This window comes from Callorhinus ursinus, unplaced genomic scaffold (assembly GCF_003265705.2).
Source record: "Callorhinus ursinus isolate GAN/ISIS: 27379988/994484 unplaced genomic scaffold, GSC_fseal_2.0 scaffold8, whole genome shotgun sequence".
In the NCBI taxonomy this organism is placed as follows: domain Eukaryota; kingdom Metazoa; phylum Chordata; class Mammalia; order Carnivora; family Otariidae; genus Callorhinus; species Callorhinus ursinus.
The window spans coordinates 26,949,523-26,968,394 of NW_027397070.1; the positions used below are offsets into that span (position 1 = coordinate 26,949,523).

General features: G+C 47.5%; 2 protein-coding genes across 3 annotated transcripts in view; one reads left to right on the plus strand and one right to left on the minus strand.

Moving 5' to 3' along the window:
* The window catches only part of RTRAF (RNA transcription, translation and transport factor), a 32,917-nt gene extending 21,420 nt beyond the window's left edge, over positions 1 to 11,497 (plus strand). Inside the window, exon 8 of the mRNA XM_073895222.1 lies at positions 11,454 to 11,497. Coding sequence (XP_073751323.1) covers positions 11,454 to 11,482 — 29 coding nt within the window. The 3' untranslated portion in view covers positions 11,483 to 11,497. The remainder of the gene's footprint in view (positions 1 to 11,453) is intronic.
* The window catches only part of NID2 (nidogen 2), a 58,201-nt gene that overhangs the window by 5,608 nt on the left and 33,721 nt on the right, over positions 1 to 18,872 (minus strand). For both annotated transcript variants that reach the window (XM_025870044.2, XM_025870045.2), the window contains exons 9-15: positions 15,952 to 16,095; positions 15,127 to 15,255; positions 14,118 to 14,261; positions 6,571 to 6,690; positions 5,586 to 5,816; positions 1,908 to 2,129; positions 1,140 to 1,309 (exon numbers count right to left, since the gene is read on the minus strand). In XM_025870044.2, the coding sequence (XP_025725829.2) occupies positions 1,140 to 1,309; positions 1,908 to 2,129; positions 5,586 to 5,816; positions 6,571 to 6,690; positions 14,118 to 14,261; positions 15,127 to 15,255; positions 15,952 to 16,095 (1,160 nt within the window). The remainder of the gene's footprint in view (positions 1 to 1,139; positions 1,310 to 1,907; positions 2,130 to 5,585; positions 5,817 to 6,570; positions 6,691 to 14,117; positions 14,262 to 15,126; positions 15,256 to 15,951; positions 16,096 to 18,872) is intronic.

Sequence of the window (18,872 nt, forward strand, 5' to 3'; positions counted from 1 at the left end):
TGTCCGTTTCCGTTGACCTAGGGAATCATGGGATCTGTTAACCCAAGTATTGACTTCAAAGTTTCTTGGAAGAATAAATCATTTTAAGTAAATTTTCCCAAAGATGTGCTTAGAACCCATGTTCCATTCTCTTTCAGTCCCACTAGCAGCACCGCCACCTTGCCCTAGGAGAGGCAAGTTCAGAAATGCGGTACAGCCGTCAGACTTGGCTGGGTGGTTAGACTGAGGTGTTGACAATTTCTTAGTTTCTACATCTTTTAGAGAAACTTACACAACAGCTTGCTAGTGTTTGCCAACACGACTACAAAACCTAAATCTTAAGAAAAAACATCTTCCTCTGAATACTGGCTGCTTCTACACTTTCTTTGGAATCTGGTAAGGCATTAGTTCATTAACAAAAGTAAAGGCAAACACGGACACTGTACTGTTCTTTATCCTAGATGAGCAAGTACCTGCTGCATGAGGTTTAGAAATGGAATCAGATGGCTTTCCTTTATAAGTGGCAGTGCCTTTCTGGTGAACTCCCTTCTCTTTTCTCCATTTTAGAGAAGAAATCCCTCCCCCAAAATGGAGTGCCTTGACAGTAGGGATGCTGCTGGTGCAGGAAGCAACAGGCATGTAGGGAAAGCTTGTCAACTCCTTTCCCAGCATTCCCCCTCCACCCAGATCTTCTGTGAAAGAGAGAAGAGACTGATCCACAGAACCGGAATGGGAGGGGAGGGGGCTGCAACAATGAGGCAGTCATTAATTTATTTCCACTTGGGATTCTTAACTGACCACAGAAACCACTCCCTTTCGCTGGTCCTCCTGGACCCTCGGGAGAGTCTGGCATGGAGAGCACCCTAGAGACGGGTTAAGGTTCTGTCATTTTTGCCTTGGATCACCATACTGCCTCAGTATCCTGACAGATCTGAAACTCCATTTCCACTTATCCAAAACCCCATGAACCACTGGAGAAAGCCTGGGTCAGTCAGATAGAACTCCCGGCAGCAGTGCCCCCACTTCCTGTGAGAGCAGTGTCAGACTCAGGAAGTCGGAGTCCAGCCCAGAAACCCTCCAGGACCTCCCTCTACCCCCGGCCCTTGCCCAGATCTGAAAGCCCTGTGCAGCCCCACCCCCACGGCAGAAATCCACTTTACATGCAGTGACAGCAGGGTCTTGGCCATGTCCTTCTGAAGCCTGGTTCCGTTGAGGGGCAAGTGACCGATCTGCTGGCCCTGGGCATAGAGCAGGAAGGTGCCCACAGACGGAGGGGTCACGTCAGGCCGCGGCACGGGCCGGACTGTGGGCGGAGCAACCGTGGGGATACCTGCCATGGGAAAGTACGAAGAACAGAGGAAAGGCAACAAGGGTAGGTGGGGAGAGGGGAAGAAGTTAACTTTCCACACAGAACCTCCAAAAACATGAAAAGGTTTTTACCCTAGACAGATGTGTTCCAGATGTTCCTTAAAGGAAATTCTAATTTCTAGGGTTTTTTTCTTCCCAAGGATTATGTAAAACACTGCCAATTACTAGGGAGGAAGACAACAAAACATTTCCCCTCAGAACAAAGCAAAAGATTTTTTCTTTTTAAGGGAAAGAAACTAGCCAGTATTGTGTCCGCTTTTCTTTGGGCCCCCAGGGTGACACGTGTCTCCTTTCACCCTGGGCTGGGGAGGAGGGGTAACTGCACATTGAGCTGAGTTCCAGATGTTCTAATTACAGAAACTGCTAATGACAAAACCAAGCATGAAATCCAAATTGGGATCTCGGGTACACCAGATTACAAATCAACATGGCATATTAGTGACTTCTTTCACTGGCCTTGGGGACCCCCCATTTCCCCACCTTCACCCAGAGCTGGCAGTTGCCCTCCAGCAAACCCTCCGAGCAGATGCGGTGAATGGGGGCGGTCCCTGGGTGCTTACAGGCAGGGGTGGTGCCTGGCTGCGAGCGGGTGCCCTGCACTTCTCTGCCATCTTTGTCCACGCACCAGCAGAAGTCACTCGTCCCGTGGCACTGCAGGGGGATGAAGTGGCCCAGGTCATCACACTGGGGCACATACTGGTCGTCCCTGGGTGTGCCACCGTAGTGCTCCAGCAGGTTTTCCCTCCAGCGCTCACAGACGGTCCGGGGCCTCTGGGTGGGCTCTGAGCAGATGGGGACAAAAAGCTTTTGATGGTGAGCCAAGGACAGAATATAGCATGTAGCTGAAGTTCCCCACACCTGGCCTCCCTCCACCTCGTGCTGCCAGCAAGGCCTCGGCCAGGCCCCCAGACACTGAACCAAAGCAGTAAAGTGCTCTATGAAGTTCTCCACAGGAATCCAGAGAAAGTAAGACTCCTGGGCCAAGAGGATTTGTCATCAAGGCCCAGCCACATCGGTAGCAAGAGGAGGTCAGATCAGGGGTGCAAGGCATGCTCAGGCCAGGAGAGGCCCACGGGGACCACTCCGCCTGGGCCCAGAGCCTCTGCTAACAGAGTACTCGGTGGGGACCCTCATCGGGAACTCAGTGGCCTACATGATAATTAAAGGTAATATTTATTCTTTCCCACTTGGTTCAAGCTCCAGGACCTAACACCCCAAGGGCAATCCTGAGACTGGCCATGTGTTTTAGAAACTCCCTGAGTGCTCTATTGATGTGGCCCTCAGTGTCTGCTCACTGGAAAACTATATGCAGTAAGACTTGCTGTAATTAGCATCCGTGAGCACAGCAGAGGTGGTGGCCAACAACTCCATACTGACCGTTAGACACTCTAGTGCCTGAAAGCCCTTTGGCTCAGAGCTGAACCTTTATTTCGGCAGGCTCCAGCTTCCCGCCATGTAGCTCTGCCCCCCCCCTTCTCCAGCATCCTCCCCTCTCTGCTCCCCCTCCCAGCTCCCCACCAGGCTCAACCTCCTGCGTGCTCTTGCAGAGTGGTTTCTCTGTTTTCTCCCAGCCTTGCTTCCAAAGGGCTGTCACTCTGTTGTAAACATAGCGGTTCTTGGTCTGCAGGGACTCTGCTGCAGGATGTTTAAATAACTCGTCCACTCATCTAGCATAGGCTTATCTAAAGGAACTCAAGTAGAAGGTGCTTCTTTTTTAATTCTTGCAACTGAAAGCCTGTGGTCTGTAGAATCATACAGCCAAGTACCTAACTCGATACCACCACCTGGATGTTTAACATCCATCTCAGAACAAAAACGGGGCCCCTCCTTTCCACCATCAAAGCTGCTCTGCCCTAGACTTTTCCCTATCAGTAAACAGCACCTCCATTTTCCATTGTTCAGGCCTAATCATCCTTGATTCCTTTCTCTCGCTTTCCACATCTGATAGGTCAGAAAATGTCAGCCATCCCTTCAAAACACATTCAGAAAATCTTCACTTCTCACCTCATCCACCCCTATCAGCCTGGTCCAAGCCCCATGGTCTCCTGCTAGGATTATTACCAAAGCTTTCTTACTCGTTCCGTGGCTTTCCCTCCCTTTCCTGCCCCCCAGTGTAAACTACCAGCAGCCAGGAAGAGTCCCTTTAAAACAATCATTTCATGGCACTCCTTTGGTCAAAACCTCCAATGGCTTCAAAGAACAAAGTTGGAAACGTTACACTTTGGTTCTAGTACCAAAGGGTACCTCTAGGAAAGCGGGAGGGTGGTAAATAAAATCCTCAGAGCTCAAACCCAACTAGCTCAACTACAAGACTCATCGGGTTTGGGGGAAGTGGATGCTTTTCAGGTCATCTCTATAGCTCATGACCCTTGGAAAGCCAAGCTCTTTTTAAGACCTCATGGAGAAGGAGTCTCGCACTTCCTTCCCCAGGTGTGTCTCAAAGACCCCAGATGGGGAAATGTCGCTTCCTCAAACCACTAGCCATCCATCTCAAGGTGGGATTCCCTGCAGAAGCTCCCAACACTACCCCAGGCCCACACTGCAAACCCGGAGGGTACGTTCTTGGTTCAGAGGACCACCCAATAAGGCAAAGCTCTTTGTCTGGAATGCAGACACACAGCACACCCAGCTTCTGGGAAATGGGCACCTCACATAACTGATATGTGTGCCTCCCTCTCGTTCCTTACTATTTGGAGCTCCTTCTTAATTCAACCACAGATTTTGCTCTTTTCTGTTTTTGGTTGGCAGGGTTTTTAAATATTTTGAAATCTTGGACACAGAGTGTTTTCCCTCCCTTCAAACAAACCCCATTAATGCAGAGACTAGTCAGAAATGGCAGCCAAGGCCCATCCAGTACCAAGAGAGAAGTCTGGGCCATGGAGAAAGAGTCTGCACAAGAGAACATGTCCCTCGTTTGGTCGTTAACTTCTCATTCTCTTGGCTTCCTTCTGAATCACTGTCCTTAACACAGGCTTGTCTTAGTAAGTGTAACAGAACTCTGAACCGTTCCCTAAGGCGTGTCCCAACCATCTGATTTCTTTAAATCCCAGATGGAGTTAGAACCGAGACTTTTTAAAGAGTAGACAGGAGTGAAACAGGATTTTTCTGGGTGGGGTTTTGTTTTTTGTTTTTTTTTTTTGGACCTACAAAATCTTTTCCTAAAAATAGGGACAGAGAGGAACTAGCAGTGTCACTGTGGAAACAAGGACATACATTGGAATCAAGCATTACCAATTTTTACCTATATGCATCTTAGAAGCACTAATGTGCTGGCCATAACGATATTATTGAAGGGATCAAAACTGGTGGTAACTCTCCGGCTCTTCTTACTCTTATATGTGAAAAGCCAAAATTAGTATTTATCTTTGTCAGTAGTAAAAATGGACCTCTGAATAGCAAGCTCATGGTTTAGGAATTATTTTGTCTAAAATGGTATCAAATCAGTCCTATGTTCTTCATAATAAAGTTCTGCCCACTCTGAACAACTCAGCAAGGAACACAAGTCTGCCCTGGCATGAAACGTGAGCACTTGACCACCAGGCCCCACCCAGACAGGGAGTGCTCAGAGAGTAACAGATGAGTTCACTGTCAGCATCTCTGGCCGCATGGGCTAACACAACAGGTTCCTGCACCTCTTCTGACAGTGGCCGGGGCAGGTGAGGGGTTCCCCATCCACATGCCAGGCCTGGCTGGAGACAGCTGGGGCGATCGGCTTAGGGCAAACCAGCTAGACCCACCCCCAGGTGTCCTACCTGTTCTTCCTATCAATACTAAAACGGCCCTCATACTGTTTGCTGCAAGTCGGAAGGTGGAGCAAAGGAATAGGAATATGGGCAGGCAGCTTTCCTTTTGGACGAAAGGCCGGTCTGGCAAGATCGTCTCGCTCCAAGACCTCCCGAAGCCGCTGTAACAGATGCAGGGCAGTGGCCTCAGCCTGACCTACACGCTCAGTCTCCACTTCCAGGCTTGTCCTGGACAAGCGTGAGGCCACAGTCCAGCGTGCGGCAGTGATTCACATGTGTACCTCCGTCCGTCCCTGTCACAGCAACGTGCACACAGGTGTGCACAGACCATTCCAGTGTTCCTAGGAGGAAGGAGCCGATGACAGGGCGGAGATCGGCCCAGGGTCTGCTTGGTCTGGGCAGGGGTGATCATCTGCCCCCCCCCGAGTCAGCACTGTTCTGCTTCTCGAGCCCCAGGCCGAGGCTGGAAGCGGTTCTCTTCCCTGACTGGCTCACCTGGTGGTCCGCAGCGCGGCGGCATGGAGCCTGGGGGAGTCCGCGTGCCGGGGACTTCGCGGCCGTCGGGGTCCACGCACCAGCAGAAGCCGGTCATGCCGTGACACTGCAGTGGCAGGAAGCGACCCTGCTCATCGCACTGAGGAATGTGCAGCCGGCTGCCGGTAGAGACGTGCTGAGCCTGCGTGTGGCGCTGCTGCTGTTCACAGGGTTTCAGCCCTGAGGAGGGGTCTTCCGAGGCCGGGGTAAAGGAGATGTACAAAGGAGGAATAAAAGACACGGCAACCCATCCACTTTTACCAGCTAACTTCAAAGCTCCTATCCAAGGGGTTTTTTGTTTTTCCCTCCGTATACTTGGACAATAGCATTGCATGGGGAAAAATAGCAAGGTACTGAGATTTTGAACTCCCGGATTCTTTTAGTTCTGTCACTATCTCCCTAATTCTCACAGTTCACCCTGTCCTGAGCTGACTCCCCACTGCTGTCTGGGTAAAATGAAGAACCACCATGGCTTCTGTCCAAACATCCCAAGAGACTTGGGAGAAAATAAGTAAAACTCTGTTCAGCCCCTGAAGTCCAGAATTTAAGTCTTGAGAAGCTCCGAGTCAATGGCAATCACTAGATTGCACCGTGCTGGCCAAGACCTCCTAGAACAGTCATGGGGGCTGACTACCAACTCACTAGTGCATACGGCTCCTGTTTAGTAAGCTTGATCTCAGTACTTTATCTCAATCACACTTACTGAGGCAAAGCCCATCACAAAGGGAGCTGACCACAACGGGTGGGACGCTAGGTAGGACAACAGATGGGTCATACTCCTGGCCTCCCAGAACGCTAATAACCAGTGAGCTCTCAGTAACAAACTAGGCAGCTAGAGGGAACAGGAGAAGCCCTGGTCTGCAATAGGAGTGGACTGAAGGCCGTAGAAAAATCGCACTGAAGGAGTCAGGGTTTTCTGTGCCTTGTCTGGCTCTCCAAACCTTACCTGGTGTGCACTGAAGTCCATCCCCATGGTAGCCAGCGTGGCATCGGCAGGAGAAAGAACCAGGGGTATTGTAGCAGGTAGCCGAGGGGTGACATCTGTTTTCCGAGCACTCATCGACATCTGCAGAGGCAGGAACAGGGATGAGGGGGTGGGGGAGGGAGGAGGGAACGGCGTGACTTCACTGCACACAACTGGGGCTACTACACGGCCTTAGTACACGTGGGTCAGTGGCAAGGGGTCAACCTCAGAAGACCTCTGGACATGAGCAGGACTATGACGACAGCTAAAGGCAAGCTTAATGTACAAAGTTGAGGGTGATGGGAGTTAAGAATGTGCAGTGTGGTTACTTCCAGAAAAAAAATATCCTGCAGTGTATTTCTAGAGCATCTTTCATCCACAGTGAATTCCAGGAAGTCATCACCTTTGAACTAGCCTTTAGACTGTAAATCATTCACTTCCTTTCCGTCCTGCAGCAGTGAATGTGTATAACAATGGCTTTGTTCTTGCCCTGCTGGCTAGGCTGTCCCTCTAGCATGGAGATGCAGATGCAAAGCAGCCGGAAGAGGCTTCCAGGGCTTTTTCAACTAAGGTAGAAGCACGTTCAGTCTCATGCAATCAGGGTCCTACTATCTACAATGCCCAATCAATCAGAAATTTTCTCTACTTTCTACCTTTAGAAGAAATAGAAAGGTGTAAGAAAAATATCAGTAGTTTTGAAACAACACATAAAAAAATCTAAATTTGTTAGGCTTATCAGTGTAAACAATTCAGCACCCCCCCTCCACACAATACCAGAAGATTTTCATAATTCTCAAAACTGCAACATCCTGGAACTTCAAATGCCAGTTTATAGTCCTTTTATTTACTGCAATCAGAATGTGCCGACATTAGCAAGGCTCTCCTCCCTCTCCCCACAAAAAACCTCTGAGGGTCAAACTATTAAAACCAATGGCCAGGGGTGCCCGGTGGAGCATAGGACTCTTGATCTTGGAGCTGTGAGTTCGAGCCCCACGCTGGGTGTAGAGATTACTTCAAAATTTAAAAAAGAATTCTTAAAAAAAATGCATAAAACAAAAGCAATGGCCAATGATTAAGCAATCTGCAAAGACAGGAAGTCTTCCAGAGTAAAAGGAAGATAAAGGGTGTAGGTCTGATCAAGTCTCAACTGAAAATAAAAGAAAGCAGTCGCTTCCACAAAGATACCCCAAAAATGATTTAAAAATGTGTGAATAGGAAAAAATGTGGGTTGCGATGATCAGTGTGAAACCTAGAAGTCCCAGAAGTGAATTGCATCCATTTGCTACAGCCCGCAGCAGACACATAGAACCCAGGATGCCGGAGAGACGGCCTGAATGTGACGTGAATCAGCTGGGGACAGAGGTGGCTCCTCGCCCAGCCTCCCATGCACCCGATGAAATCTGCTCTAGGGCTGTCGGTACCAGCCTTGTTATGACCATGCTCTCACCGAGCCCCTTTGCCATGGCTCAGCTCCTCTCCCAGGTGCTGGTGAGCGGACATGCTGGATGTGAAACCCAGATGTCTGTTCACAGGAGAGGAATCTCTGACACTGTAATTAGCAAATTCACATTCTGTGTGTCCTCAGTCTTGGGAAAGTTTGGTCGAAATAAATGATTTCCCTTAAGTCCAAAAGAATCCTGAATGCTTGACACAACCAAGTTCAATGCCACCCAGAGAGGCTCTGCCCAGATGAGCAGCTGGCCTCCCCGGTTACCTTCCTGTCCACCTACAAAGGTGGGAAAGTAGTTATACATTCATCCGCAAAGTCAGAAACAAACCAGGTTTTCTGGTTAGCTCCTCAGTTAACCAAAAGAAACCAAACAAAACCAAGTACAACAAAAACCCTATCTCTGATCTAATCAATATGGGTTCTCTATTGTCGTATTTAATTATCCCTGAGTTTGGCTGTCTCTTCAGAAGGACAACCCCAGTACCTAGCTGGATGAAGCCGGTGGCGACCCAGCTCCCTGGGCCTGCAAAACGCTGTGAAACCAAAGCTGTAAAAATGAACATCCAGCAGGAAAGTAAATGCAGGAAGTTAAAGCTATTCATAATACATATGCTAAAAGTACTTCTCAGGCTAACAGGAACCCCAGGCAATGACAGGAAGCAGGAATTCCTGAGACACAGGGCCTAATTCTAGAACCCAGGGATCAGTTTCTTGAGATTATTTTTGAACTCAGAGAGAGGGGACGCCCCAGAACTACCAAGTTAACTCATGTTCGGAAAGCCTATGGCCTAGGAATTCTGATCAGAGTGAAAGAGCAGGTATCCTCCCCACAGATACGAGAGTTGCAGGGGCGGGGGTTAGTAATGGGTATAGATGACCAACTGGGAGATGGAAAGCATTACAAGTGAGGAGCCCCCATCCCCTAAGGGCTGGAGGAGGTTAAGTCTCCCCGAAGCACAGTCCTTGATGACTCCTTAAAAGACAGACCTCCCACGGTGACAGAAAACAAGCCTGTCAGCCACTCCAGGGCCTGAGCTCAGAGCAGGCTATGACTCCTCCTCAGGAGTGCTACTATGACTCCTCCTCAGGAGTGCTAACACTGTGTGGGGGTTTGGCGGGAACTGGAGCTTTTGAGTAAAGAAGGGGAGCTCCTCCCTATGTCACAGGATGTCAAGTGTCAGGACAGAAAGCATAAAGACTTTCAGCCCCTTGGCAAGGGAGAAACTCCTTGTTGTACCACTGGGGGAGGGAGCTGCCATTGATGCTTATCAACGTCAGGGGTCTTTAGGAGCTGTCAGGACACTGAGGTCAAGACAACAAAGTTTAAGGCATAGTAGGGCTCCTTTGCTATTCAGATGATGAAACATGGCTCCATCTCAGCATAATTCTCCATTCTATTACCTATTAAACTGGTAAAAAAAAAAAAAAAAACTATGGAAAATGTGTTAAAATTCTCCATTTTGCATTCATACTTTGGTGTTTCAACAGTCTTCTCACTGCCCTCCTTCTGCCCACACCCAAAACCAGGTGAAGTCCCTTTGAAACAAACCCAATCACCGGATTATCAGATTCTGGCTCCCCCCAACCCATCCCACCCCACCCCCTTTGCTTCCAAACCATCCAGTGAAATTTCCAGACCCCAGTAAAGGCTTCCGCCCACAAGTTCTCATTCCCCACCTATTGAATCAAGCACCTGACTGGTTGTGCCCCCGTGTGGTATGCGGTGACCCTCTCTCTGGGACCCGTGAGTGTAAGAGACTCCTTCCTTTCAAGCCCTGCTCTCTTTTCCTGCAGCTGCACAGACTTTACCATACCTTACCTAACCTCTCCATTCTTAGAACAGGAGACCTGAGAAAGACTACTCCATGTACCTCTTCTCATGTCCCTCCTGAGCAGTCAGGGCTCTGAGTGACATCCCACCTGTTCAACTCACACTTGCTCCTCCCTGGAAAGATCCTAACTCAAGACAATCTGCTTTTGCACCTAGCAAAGTCACCAAGATCTAGGAGGACCAACAGGCCTGAGAGACATTGGCTCACTCCAATACAAGGTTGAAATCAACCCTGAAACCGTTGAAACCGGGGTTGATTGAGGGAAGCTGGAAAAGATTTAACTCTACTCTGGTAAAAGTAATTCCTGCTGGTGACTCAGACTAGACTAAGAGCCCAAAGCCAAGTCCAGTCTCTCCAGGGAACTCAGGTTTTTTTTTTCCATTTATTATGTTAATCACCATACATTACATCATTAGTTTTTGATGCAGTGTTCCATGATTCATTGTTTGTGCATAACACCCAGGGCTCCACGCAGAACGTGCCCTCTTTAGTACCCATCACCAGGCTAACCCATCCCCCCACGCTCCTCCCCTCTAGAACCCTCCGTTTGTTTTTCAGAGTCCATCGTCTCTCATGGTTCGTCTCCCCCTCTGACTTACTCCCCTTCATTCTTCCCCTCCTGCTATCTTTTTTCTTTTTTCTTAACATACGTTGCATTATTTGTTTCAGAGGTACAGATCTGTGATTCAACAGTCTTGCACAATTCACAGCGCTCACCATAGCACATACCCTACCCAATGTCTATCACCCAGCCACCCCGTCCCTCCCACCCCCCACCACTCCAGCAACACTCAGTTTGTTTCCCGAGATTAAGAATTCCTCATATCAGTGAGATCATATGATACATGTCTTTCTCTGACTGACTCATTTCACTCAGCATAACACCCTCCAGTTCCATCCACGTTGTTGCAAATGGCAAGATCTCATTCCTTTTGATGGCTGCATAATATTCCATTGTGTATATATACCACATCTTCTTTACCCATTCATCTGTTGATGGACATCTTGGCTCTTTCCACAGTTTGGCTATTGTGGACATTGCTGCTATAAACGTTGGGATGCACGTACCCCTTCGGATCAGGGAACTCAAGTTTTTGACAAACTGGCTAGAGCAAACCCCCACACCCTTTTATTGCTACTTTAATGGAGGAAAGAAAAATACGTGTGCTTCAAGAATGCATGCTTTCCACAAAATAGAGCCTTTATCTCTATTTTTCTCGATTTTGCTCTTTTCTCTCTCTCTCTGTGGTCAGAGACACATGCACACTGTGGCATGCCTTTAAATATGTGTGCGCGCGCGCACGCGCGCGCGCACACACACACACACACACACACACACACACACACCATACTTATCCTCCAAGTCGCCTTCATGATTAGCCCAGACCGATTTAGGCATGGCATAGGTCTTTAGGAAAATGACTATTCATTTTCTACTCTTCCAGTCTGAAAAGCTTAAATGGCAACTGATTTTGGGAGGCAGCCTCTAAGGAACCCCAAAGATCCCTCCCTCCTACTATTTGTAACCTTGTGTAATCTCCTTCCCTTGAGTAACTTGTATCTAACTTCCACTTTGCTCGCAGACTTTCTGCTACTGGCTTTGAGGAAGTAAGCTACCTTGTTCAAGGTCTATGTGTCAAGAAGCTGCAGGTTACCTCCTGGCAACAGCTAGCAAGGCCCCGAGGCTCTCTGTCTTCAAGGAACTGAATCCTGCCAGTAACCATGTGAGGATCTTTCTCCAGTTAGGCCTTTAGATGAGATCCCAAGTCTACCACACCCCTTGTAGGATCCTTTAAAGCAGAGGACCAAACTAAGCCATCCTCAGGCCCTTGACCTGTACACAATAAATGTGTATTGTTTTAAGCTGCCATACTTGGGGGTAATTTGTTATGCAGCAATAGATAACTAATACACTAGGGAGGCAACTGATGGGTTTGGCATGTTTTCAGGTTTGTGGGTTCCAGAGAAAATCCCAAAAGTAGAGAAGAAGAGATTGAATAGGGACAATTAAAAAACGGCAGAAATCAGCAAGAAGGCAGTAATAACAATGAATGGCATTATTCCAAAGTCCTCAACATGGAAAAATGGCCAGTTTCAGGGTCCTAATATGACCCCAAAGGTAATCTAAGTCTTACAGGACAAGTAGAAGTTAAAAGAAGGAAAAGAGAATGATTCAGAAGGGATTAGGGCAAGAAACATCAACTCAATTAACATTGATTATTAACACTCATCACATCTAGGCTGCAACTAATTTCAACTTGTTAGCTTTAAACCAAAGACCTGAGGAGTTAAATACCTTGAAAGCACTCTCTCTGCTGTCCCGAGCAGCCAGATGTTTAAATATGAAATTCTGACAAGATTTTGATTCTCCATGTAGTCTCATTTCTTAGAGCCAGTAGTGTGTTAAATGAAACTGAATGACAGGGGCACCTGGGTGGCTCGGTTGGTTAAGCACCTGCCTTCGGCCCAGGTCATGATCCCAGGGTCCTGGGATCGAGCCCCGCATTGGGCTCCCTGCTCCACGGGAAGCCTGCTTCTCCCTCTCCCTCTGCCCCCCACCCATGCACACCCATGCACACACTCTTTCTCTCAAAATCTTTAAAAAAAGAAAGAAAAAGAACTGAATGACAAAGTTCCATGAGAGTGGAAAAAATATTATTCCCACTGTGAGAAATAACAGAACAATGAGGAGTTAGGGCACCTCACACCTTGACCCGCACACCTGTGGAGGCTACCCTCTCTCTGGAGAGTCCTATAACAGACGGAGCTCTTGGGCTGGTCAAGTGAGAGAAGCATCTGTGAATTCCAAATCTACCTCGGTCTAACTGGAGAAACACTTGAGCTCTAAAGCAGGGGGGTGTTTATAGGAGGGGAAAAAAAAAAAGAAAAGAAAACAGGGCTGAACTGAGCCACTGCTTTGGGTCATTTCAGTATAAACTGTGTTTTTAAGAAAACCCTACAGCAGAGCTTCTGTACAACAGACGTGGAAACATTAAAGAGACAGTTCAGACAATACCAAATGGCCAGTCACATCTGGGAAGGAGAGGACGGCTGGCTGCCCGGACACATTTGTTCTGTCCATAACATATGGCTTCCGTCTGCTGGTTCACAGACAGCCTCTCCAAGGAAACCGAAGGGAGGCGACGTGGGAGGAAGATGAGAAGCCAACATCTGGTAAAGGAGGGCGGGGCGTGCTATTTAAGCTGCTGTAAAGCTCCCAGGAGTTACACAGCTGTTCTAGCAAATCAACTCAGGGTGCCCAGGTGTAGGGTGGCCTGGCCAATGCAAGCAGCAATTTGAAGAGAAGGGGGGAAAGCCTGTGTTTTGGGTTCATAATCTCCAAACAGACCCTCTCCCCACCATTCTCTCCCAGTGTCTCATTTTACCATAATTTGGGGGTATTACTGACAGCATGAAATTGAGTTTCAATTCCATCATGTCACTGGATACATTTTGAAAACCTTTAGTGGGTTATGCAGATTTGCTAAATAATCTCTGTATTAAAGTACTACTAATCCCGGTTTCATGTACATATATACCCAGAGAATTATACCTACTTTAGTAACAACGTCTTGCATCATTATTACTATTTAACCAGGTTAAATTTTAACAGTCCGCATTCCAGTTTAGTGATTTTATTAAATACTGTATCAAGCCTTAACCATCATAAACGTCTTTAGATTTCTGGGAGAAAAGGGGTGAGTGCTTAGGTATTCGTTACTATTCTTTCAGAACGGTAGAGTTCTTTCTCTCTCTCTCCCCGGAGAGGAGGAAGGGAAAAAATTAGAGAGAAAGCACTGCATGTATGTTTACAGATTGCTTCAAATGCCACTTCGACCAGCAGGATAGCAACTAAAAGTCAGGCATGACTGGAAGTGCCAGATGAAGCCATTAACCAAAGACACTGAAGGATGGAGACCTCCCAACAGGTGAGTGGGCTTTCCCAAAGTTCCTCCAGCCTACACTAGCTCCCAGGAACAGGAGGTTACAAGCTGGCAGTGGCTTCCTAGTGCTCCAGGAACGTCTCCACCAAGGACAACCATATATGCTCAACAGTCTAGTCCAAGGGAAATCACCCTTGGCTCTGCTTTTTGACTCAAAGGACAGCTTTTCTCTTGCTCTTTAGACAAGTCCAAGGCTGCGTGAGTCAAGCAAGGGAGAAGTCCTTTTGAGAAAGGTTCTGGCTATGTGAGGGTGTTGCATCCAAGGCGACTTTCCAGAGTCACTGAGGCTGACAAGGTACTCACCAGTACACTGGGACCCATTGCCCGTGTAACCAGGCAGGCAGGCGCAGCTGAATGTGCTGCCTCCGTGGTAAATGCACCGGGCCTGGCCAGCAGGAGCACAGGAATGACTGCCATCCTCACAGGGGTTGGGAGGTGGGGTGATCACTGAAAAGAGAAGAAGGCAAGGACGTCCAAGAGTTCAGACCTGCGAATGGGTGAGACTTGATCCTCACAGTGTGATCTCCACACCAATAACATCAGGACATCTGAGGGCTTCGAAGGCCCCATCCCAGAGCCAGCAAATCAGAATCTGACTTCAAACAAGATCCCTAGATGGTTTGTATACATATTAAAGTTTGAGAAGTGCTGCTTTGGGTTTGTTGTTAAAACACTAGATATGGAGATCAGTCATTAAAATAGTCCTTGATTAAAGTTTATAACTCAACAGAACTACACATACATACACACACACACACACACAATTTCTATGATCACGGCTACTTTTTCATCTCAGTGGGTTAAAAAGTGTATTTTCTCTATTATCATCTGGCTCTACCAATGGGATGAATCTGGAATCCTAGTTCTTTTGGATCTACTTTTAGGTCCAAAGATGTCTTTTTCTTTACCCTAGAAAGAGCTTTATTACAGAGGGTATTCTATACCTGGGTATGTGGAACAAGCATCTTTGAATTATAATCCATTCCATTTAAATTTGAGAAATATTTTACTTCTATCTAGAACTGGTGGTATTAGAGGTTCATAGTCTTGCTACATGATTGGGCCAAATACCAAGACACACGGGAATCCCAACTGGGTGAACACCTTTCAATAACTCAACACCAAAAGTATCTATTTAGAGGAAAACCACAACACAGGGCTGAACTGATCCACAGCTTCAGGTTATTTCAACGTAAACTGTTTTCTAAAACCACATGGCAGAACTTCTGTAGGTCAGAGTGGAAACATTAATGAATCAGAGAACAAGGCTCAACGCCACTTTGGCCCAAAAGAGAAGCGCCTTAGCACTCACAGATGCAAGTGTGCTGGTCATCTGCAAACTCATAACCACTCCGGCACTCACATCTGTAGCTTCCCGGCAAGTTGATACACACGGAGTTGGGGCCGCAGCGATGGAAGCCGGTGGCACACTCATTTACATCTAAGAAGAAATAAGGACAGAAAAGCACTGCTTAAATCAACGGTTCCCCAAGTGGCAGGTCTGAAAACCCAATGTTTTCTCACTACCATCATGCTCCAACAGAACAAATAAATTCGTGGTGGGGGGGGATATGTCAAAATGTAGTATTTCTAAGCATCAGACGTGAACGCATGTTGCAGGATAACCTTCAGATAATCTTTATCTCAAGTCATTCAAGTATATAAGTCACAGGGAAAATATTTGAATATTCTGAGAATTCTTTAAACAGTAAAAAACAAAACCCACTCAACATTTAAAAGAAAAACACACTAACAATTTTTCTTTTAGAAATGTAAAGAAATTTCTGTCGCTTGTGGGGATGTCATGGGTAAAAGGAACACAAGGTCTGAAACCTAAAGATAACCAGAAAACATGTTTTCATAAATATAAGAAATACTACAGGGTTAAAATGACCAAACTTGAGAACTCGAAATATGCAGGAATTACAAATACATGTCTTCTTTTCCCAGTCCCAGCCCCAAATACCCACCTCCAACCTATCCTCTCAGTGTGCTTTAGGATTGAAATAGGAGCATTTAGGTTAACAGCTGCTAAACGTGTCTCGTGCATCAGTAGAGATCCTTAAGCAGACGCGCTGGTCTTCTGTTAACACAGAGCTGGAGGACCCCGTGAACGAACAGGGCGCACACAACTTACCCACACAACTGCGTCCGTCTCCCTGATACCCAGAGACGCACTCGCAGGTGTAGTCTACCCCTGCCCCTGGGTGGCAGCGAGCCCTCGTGTCACATGTGTGTCTCCCATCGTAGCAAGGATTCACACGGATGGGGTCTGAGTCCCCTGCATGAGTAGAGAGGAAATAGATGACACAAGCACAATCGGGTTGTTACAGAGAACGGCGCCGATGGGAGATCGAGGACTCCTCGGGATGGCCCACATATTCATCTGTTTGGGGGCGCGCCTGGCGACCTTGCTAAATTTTTAATACCCCGAGCCGGGCTAGATTATTTAAGTTGCAGTATTAAATTCCACAACGGCCTCCTCTCGCCTACCCTACAGACAAGTAACGTTTTCTTGCTTACAGTAGGCTTGCGTCCAGGGAATGAACACATCACATGGCATAACTTGATCGTAAAGCGCTCTCACTCGATCACCTCGTGTGATTCTCAGGATGACTTTGTGAGGTGGGCTGTCATACCCATGATTGGTAATTTTCACAGATAAGTGAGAGACACTGGAAAAATTGCCCCAGCTCACAAAGCCAGGAAACGGTACAGCAAGAACTCACACCCCAAATTTCTGCCTCTAAACTGGGCAGTCTCTCACTGAAATTCACTATTTCCTAGGTCAAAATTTAATTACTGGGAAAATCTTGCCGCCTTTAAGGTTTGGAAGACTGAGGAGGGGTGATTTTTGCAGTATTTACGTTTTAGGATTAACCTTGCCACAGATCCATCCATCCACTAGGTATTGATGATGCTTAACATCTGAAATCTTCCCTAAAGAGTTTTGTTTCTGGATAGAGCACAGTAGTGATGCTTGTTGCAAACCTGTTTGCCAGGCACTGTTCTGAAACCTTTTATATATACCATCCCTTTAAATCCTCACGACTGCACTTGTGAGGAAGGTATTACTGTCTTCATTTTTACTGCAGCACATAGAGGCCAAGTGACCTGGCAAAGGTCACCCAGTCAGAAGAGGTGGGCGGAGCAGGGGTAAAGAGCCAGGCTGTCTGGGCTTTCCGCCACTTTGCTGCGGCCACCACCAAAGGAACTTCATAAAGCTAGCTAAGCCTAGGGCACAGATGTGATGTGGGAAAGGACCCCAGACACAATGAATCCATTCACTGGGCAGTTCCATTCACTCCTCTGATTCCTCGGGTGTAAAACAGGAATAAAGATAATGATCATATCTGCTAAAACTGAAGAAAATAAAGAAACCCTGACATGATATATATGAGAGGCAACTCCCCCTGTGGACAGGCCTACCCAGTCCCTAGGGACGACGTTCCTTCTTCCTCCTCGGTGGGACCCCTGCTCGTCCTCACTTGGTTTCAGCTTTGTCTCAGTCCCTAGAATTAATTCTGATCTTAGATCTCAAAGGTTTCAGGAGCTTCACCCAAACCTCCCAGGCTTCACATCAAGCCATCCCAGCTACCAATGGGGCTTCGTCTAAGTCATAACTTGAGCTTCTGCCTTGGATTTCTGCCTATGCCGGAGTCCCTGTCTTGACGGCCAGCTCAGCACACCCCAAGTCCTGCCTCGCTCTCACGGCTCCAGGGACCAGCATCCTGGCATCGGGGGACACAGTGGCAGTACCGCCTGCCTTAACTTCCTAGTACCACTTCCTCCTAGGTTCCCTCTCACATCTCTTTAGCTCACCCACATCTCCTCACCGCTCTTACCTCAGGCAGTTGGGCCTTGCCCATGTAACTCCTAGTCTAGACCCAAGTGCTTGCTGCTGTCACCTGTGTCAGACTGGACTCCCTCCCTGTCCTTCAGGATGTCCAGCCACCTGCCCACAGCTTGCCCCACTACCCACGTGGACCCTTCCACTATTCTGTGTTAGTCTGCTGTGAACTGGGCTGCCTTGGCTGAGTCTCCAAAGGGACCTCCCTGCATTCTGGTAAATTCCTCCCGTTGCCTTAGAAGACACCCCCACCATGTGCTCTTGCAGGGGAATATTCTTATTCCCATATTATGGCCTAAAAAGAAAAAAAGGAGGGCCATGCGTTTATCCTTGGATTGCTTCAATGATGCTGGCTGGAGAAGGTTACAGAATCTTTGCCAAGAAAAAAGGACCAACAAATGGCTCCGGCACTTTTTAAACCTGATGAACTTAAGGATGTCAACGTGAGCCTAGCTCCAAATAGCAAGCAGACACCCTTGCACGTTCCTCGTTCTTCCCTCCGCATCTCCTGGTGGACAGGATGGAAACACAATGCTGGGGTTACAGAGTTGTACAGACCAAGTTCCTGAGACAGTCCCCAGCAGGGTTATAGTTAAGAACAATAGAGTCATATCCTCATTGAAGGCCTGACTCAAGACAATTCTTATTTCTCCATTTTAGGAGAAGATTCTGTATAAAATGCCTGGCCTACCCAGCCAAAGGGGGAAGTGAGCTTTGAAATGATTTAATTTGTAAACACTAATGCTTAATCTTCTTGCTCCGTACTTTCCAGCATCCAATTTGCACTGTGGCACGTTCTGGCAAAGATTAGTAAGTATGCAGAGATGTCAAAAGCTTACCACCCAGCTAGGCACGCAAAAAATGCAGTCCAAAAGCTGACTTTCAGACTTGGATGGGATACCCTGGCCTACCTGAAACTAAGGGGAAAATAATGTCCATAATTACAGGACACTGATTTAAAATATGCTTCACTGACTTGGCAGGCCACATAATTCAGAGCCCAGTGCAAGAGGAAAATGTGGAGCCCTCGCTCAAAAATTAAGAGTTTCAAGAGGACAGCAGCGGAGCAGTAAACCAAGTGTAGAGTCCTTCTGAACACAGGCCCTGCTCACGGAATTCGGTTTCCAAAACCCTTGTTTTAAAAATACATTCCTAAAGCCACATAGCTATGCATGCTCTCTGGCAGGTTCGCTCTCCCCCTATCGCAG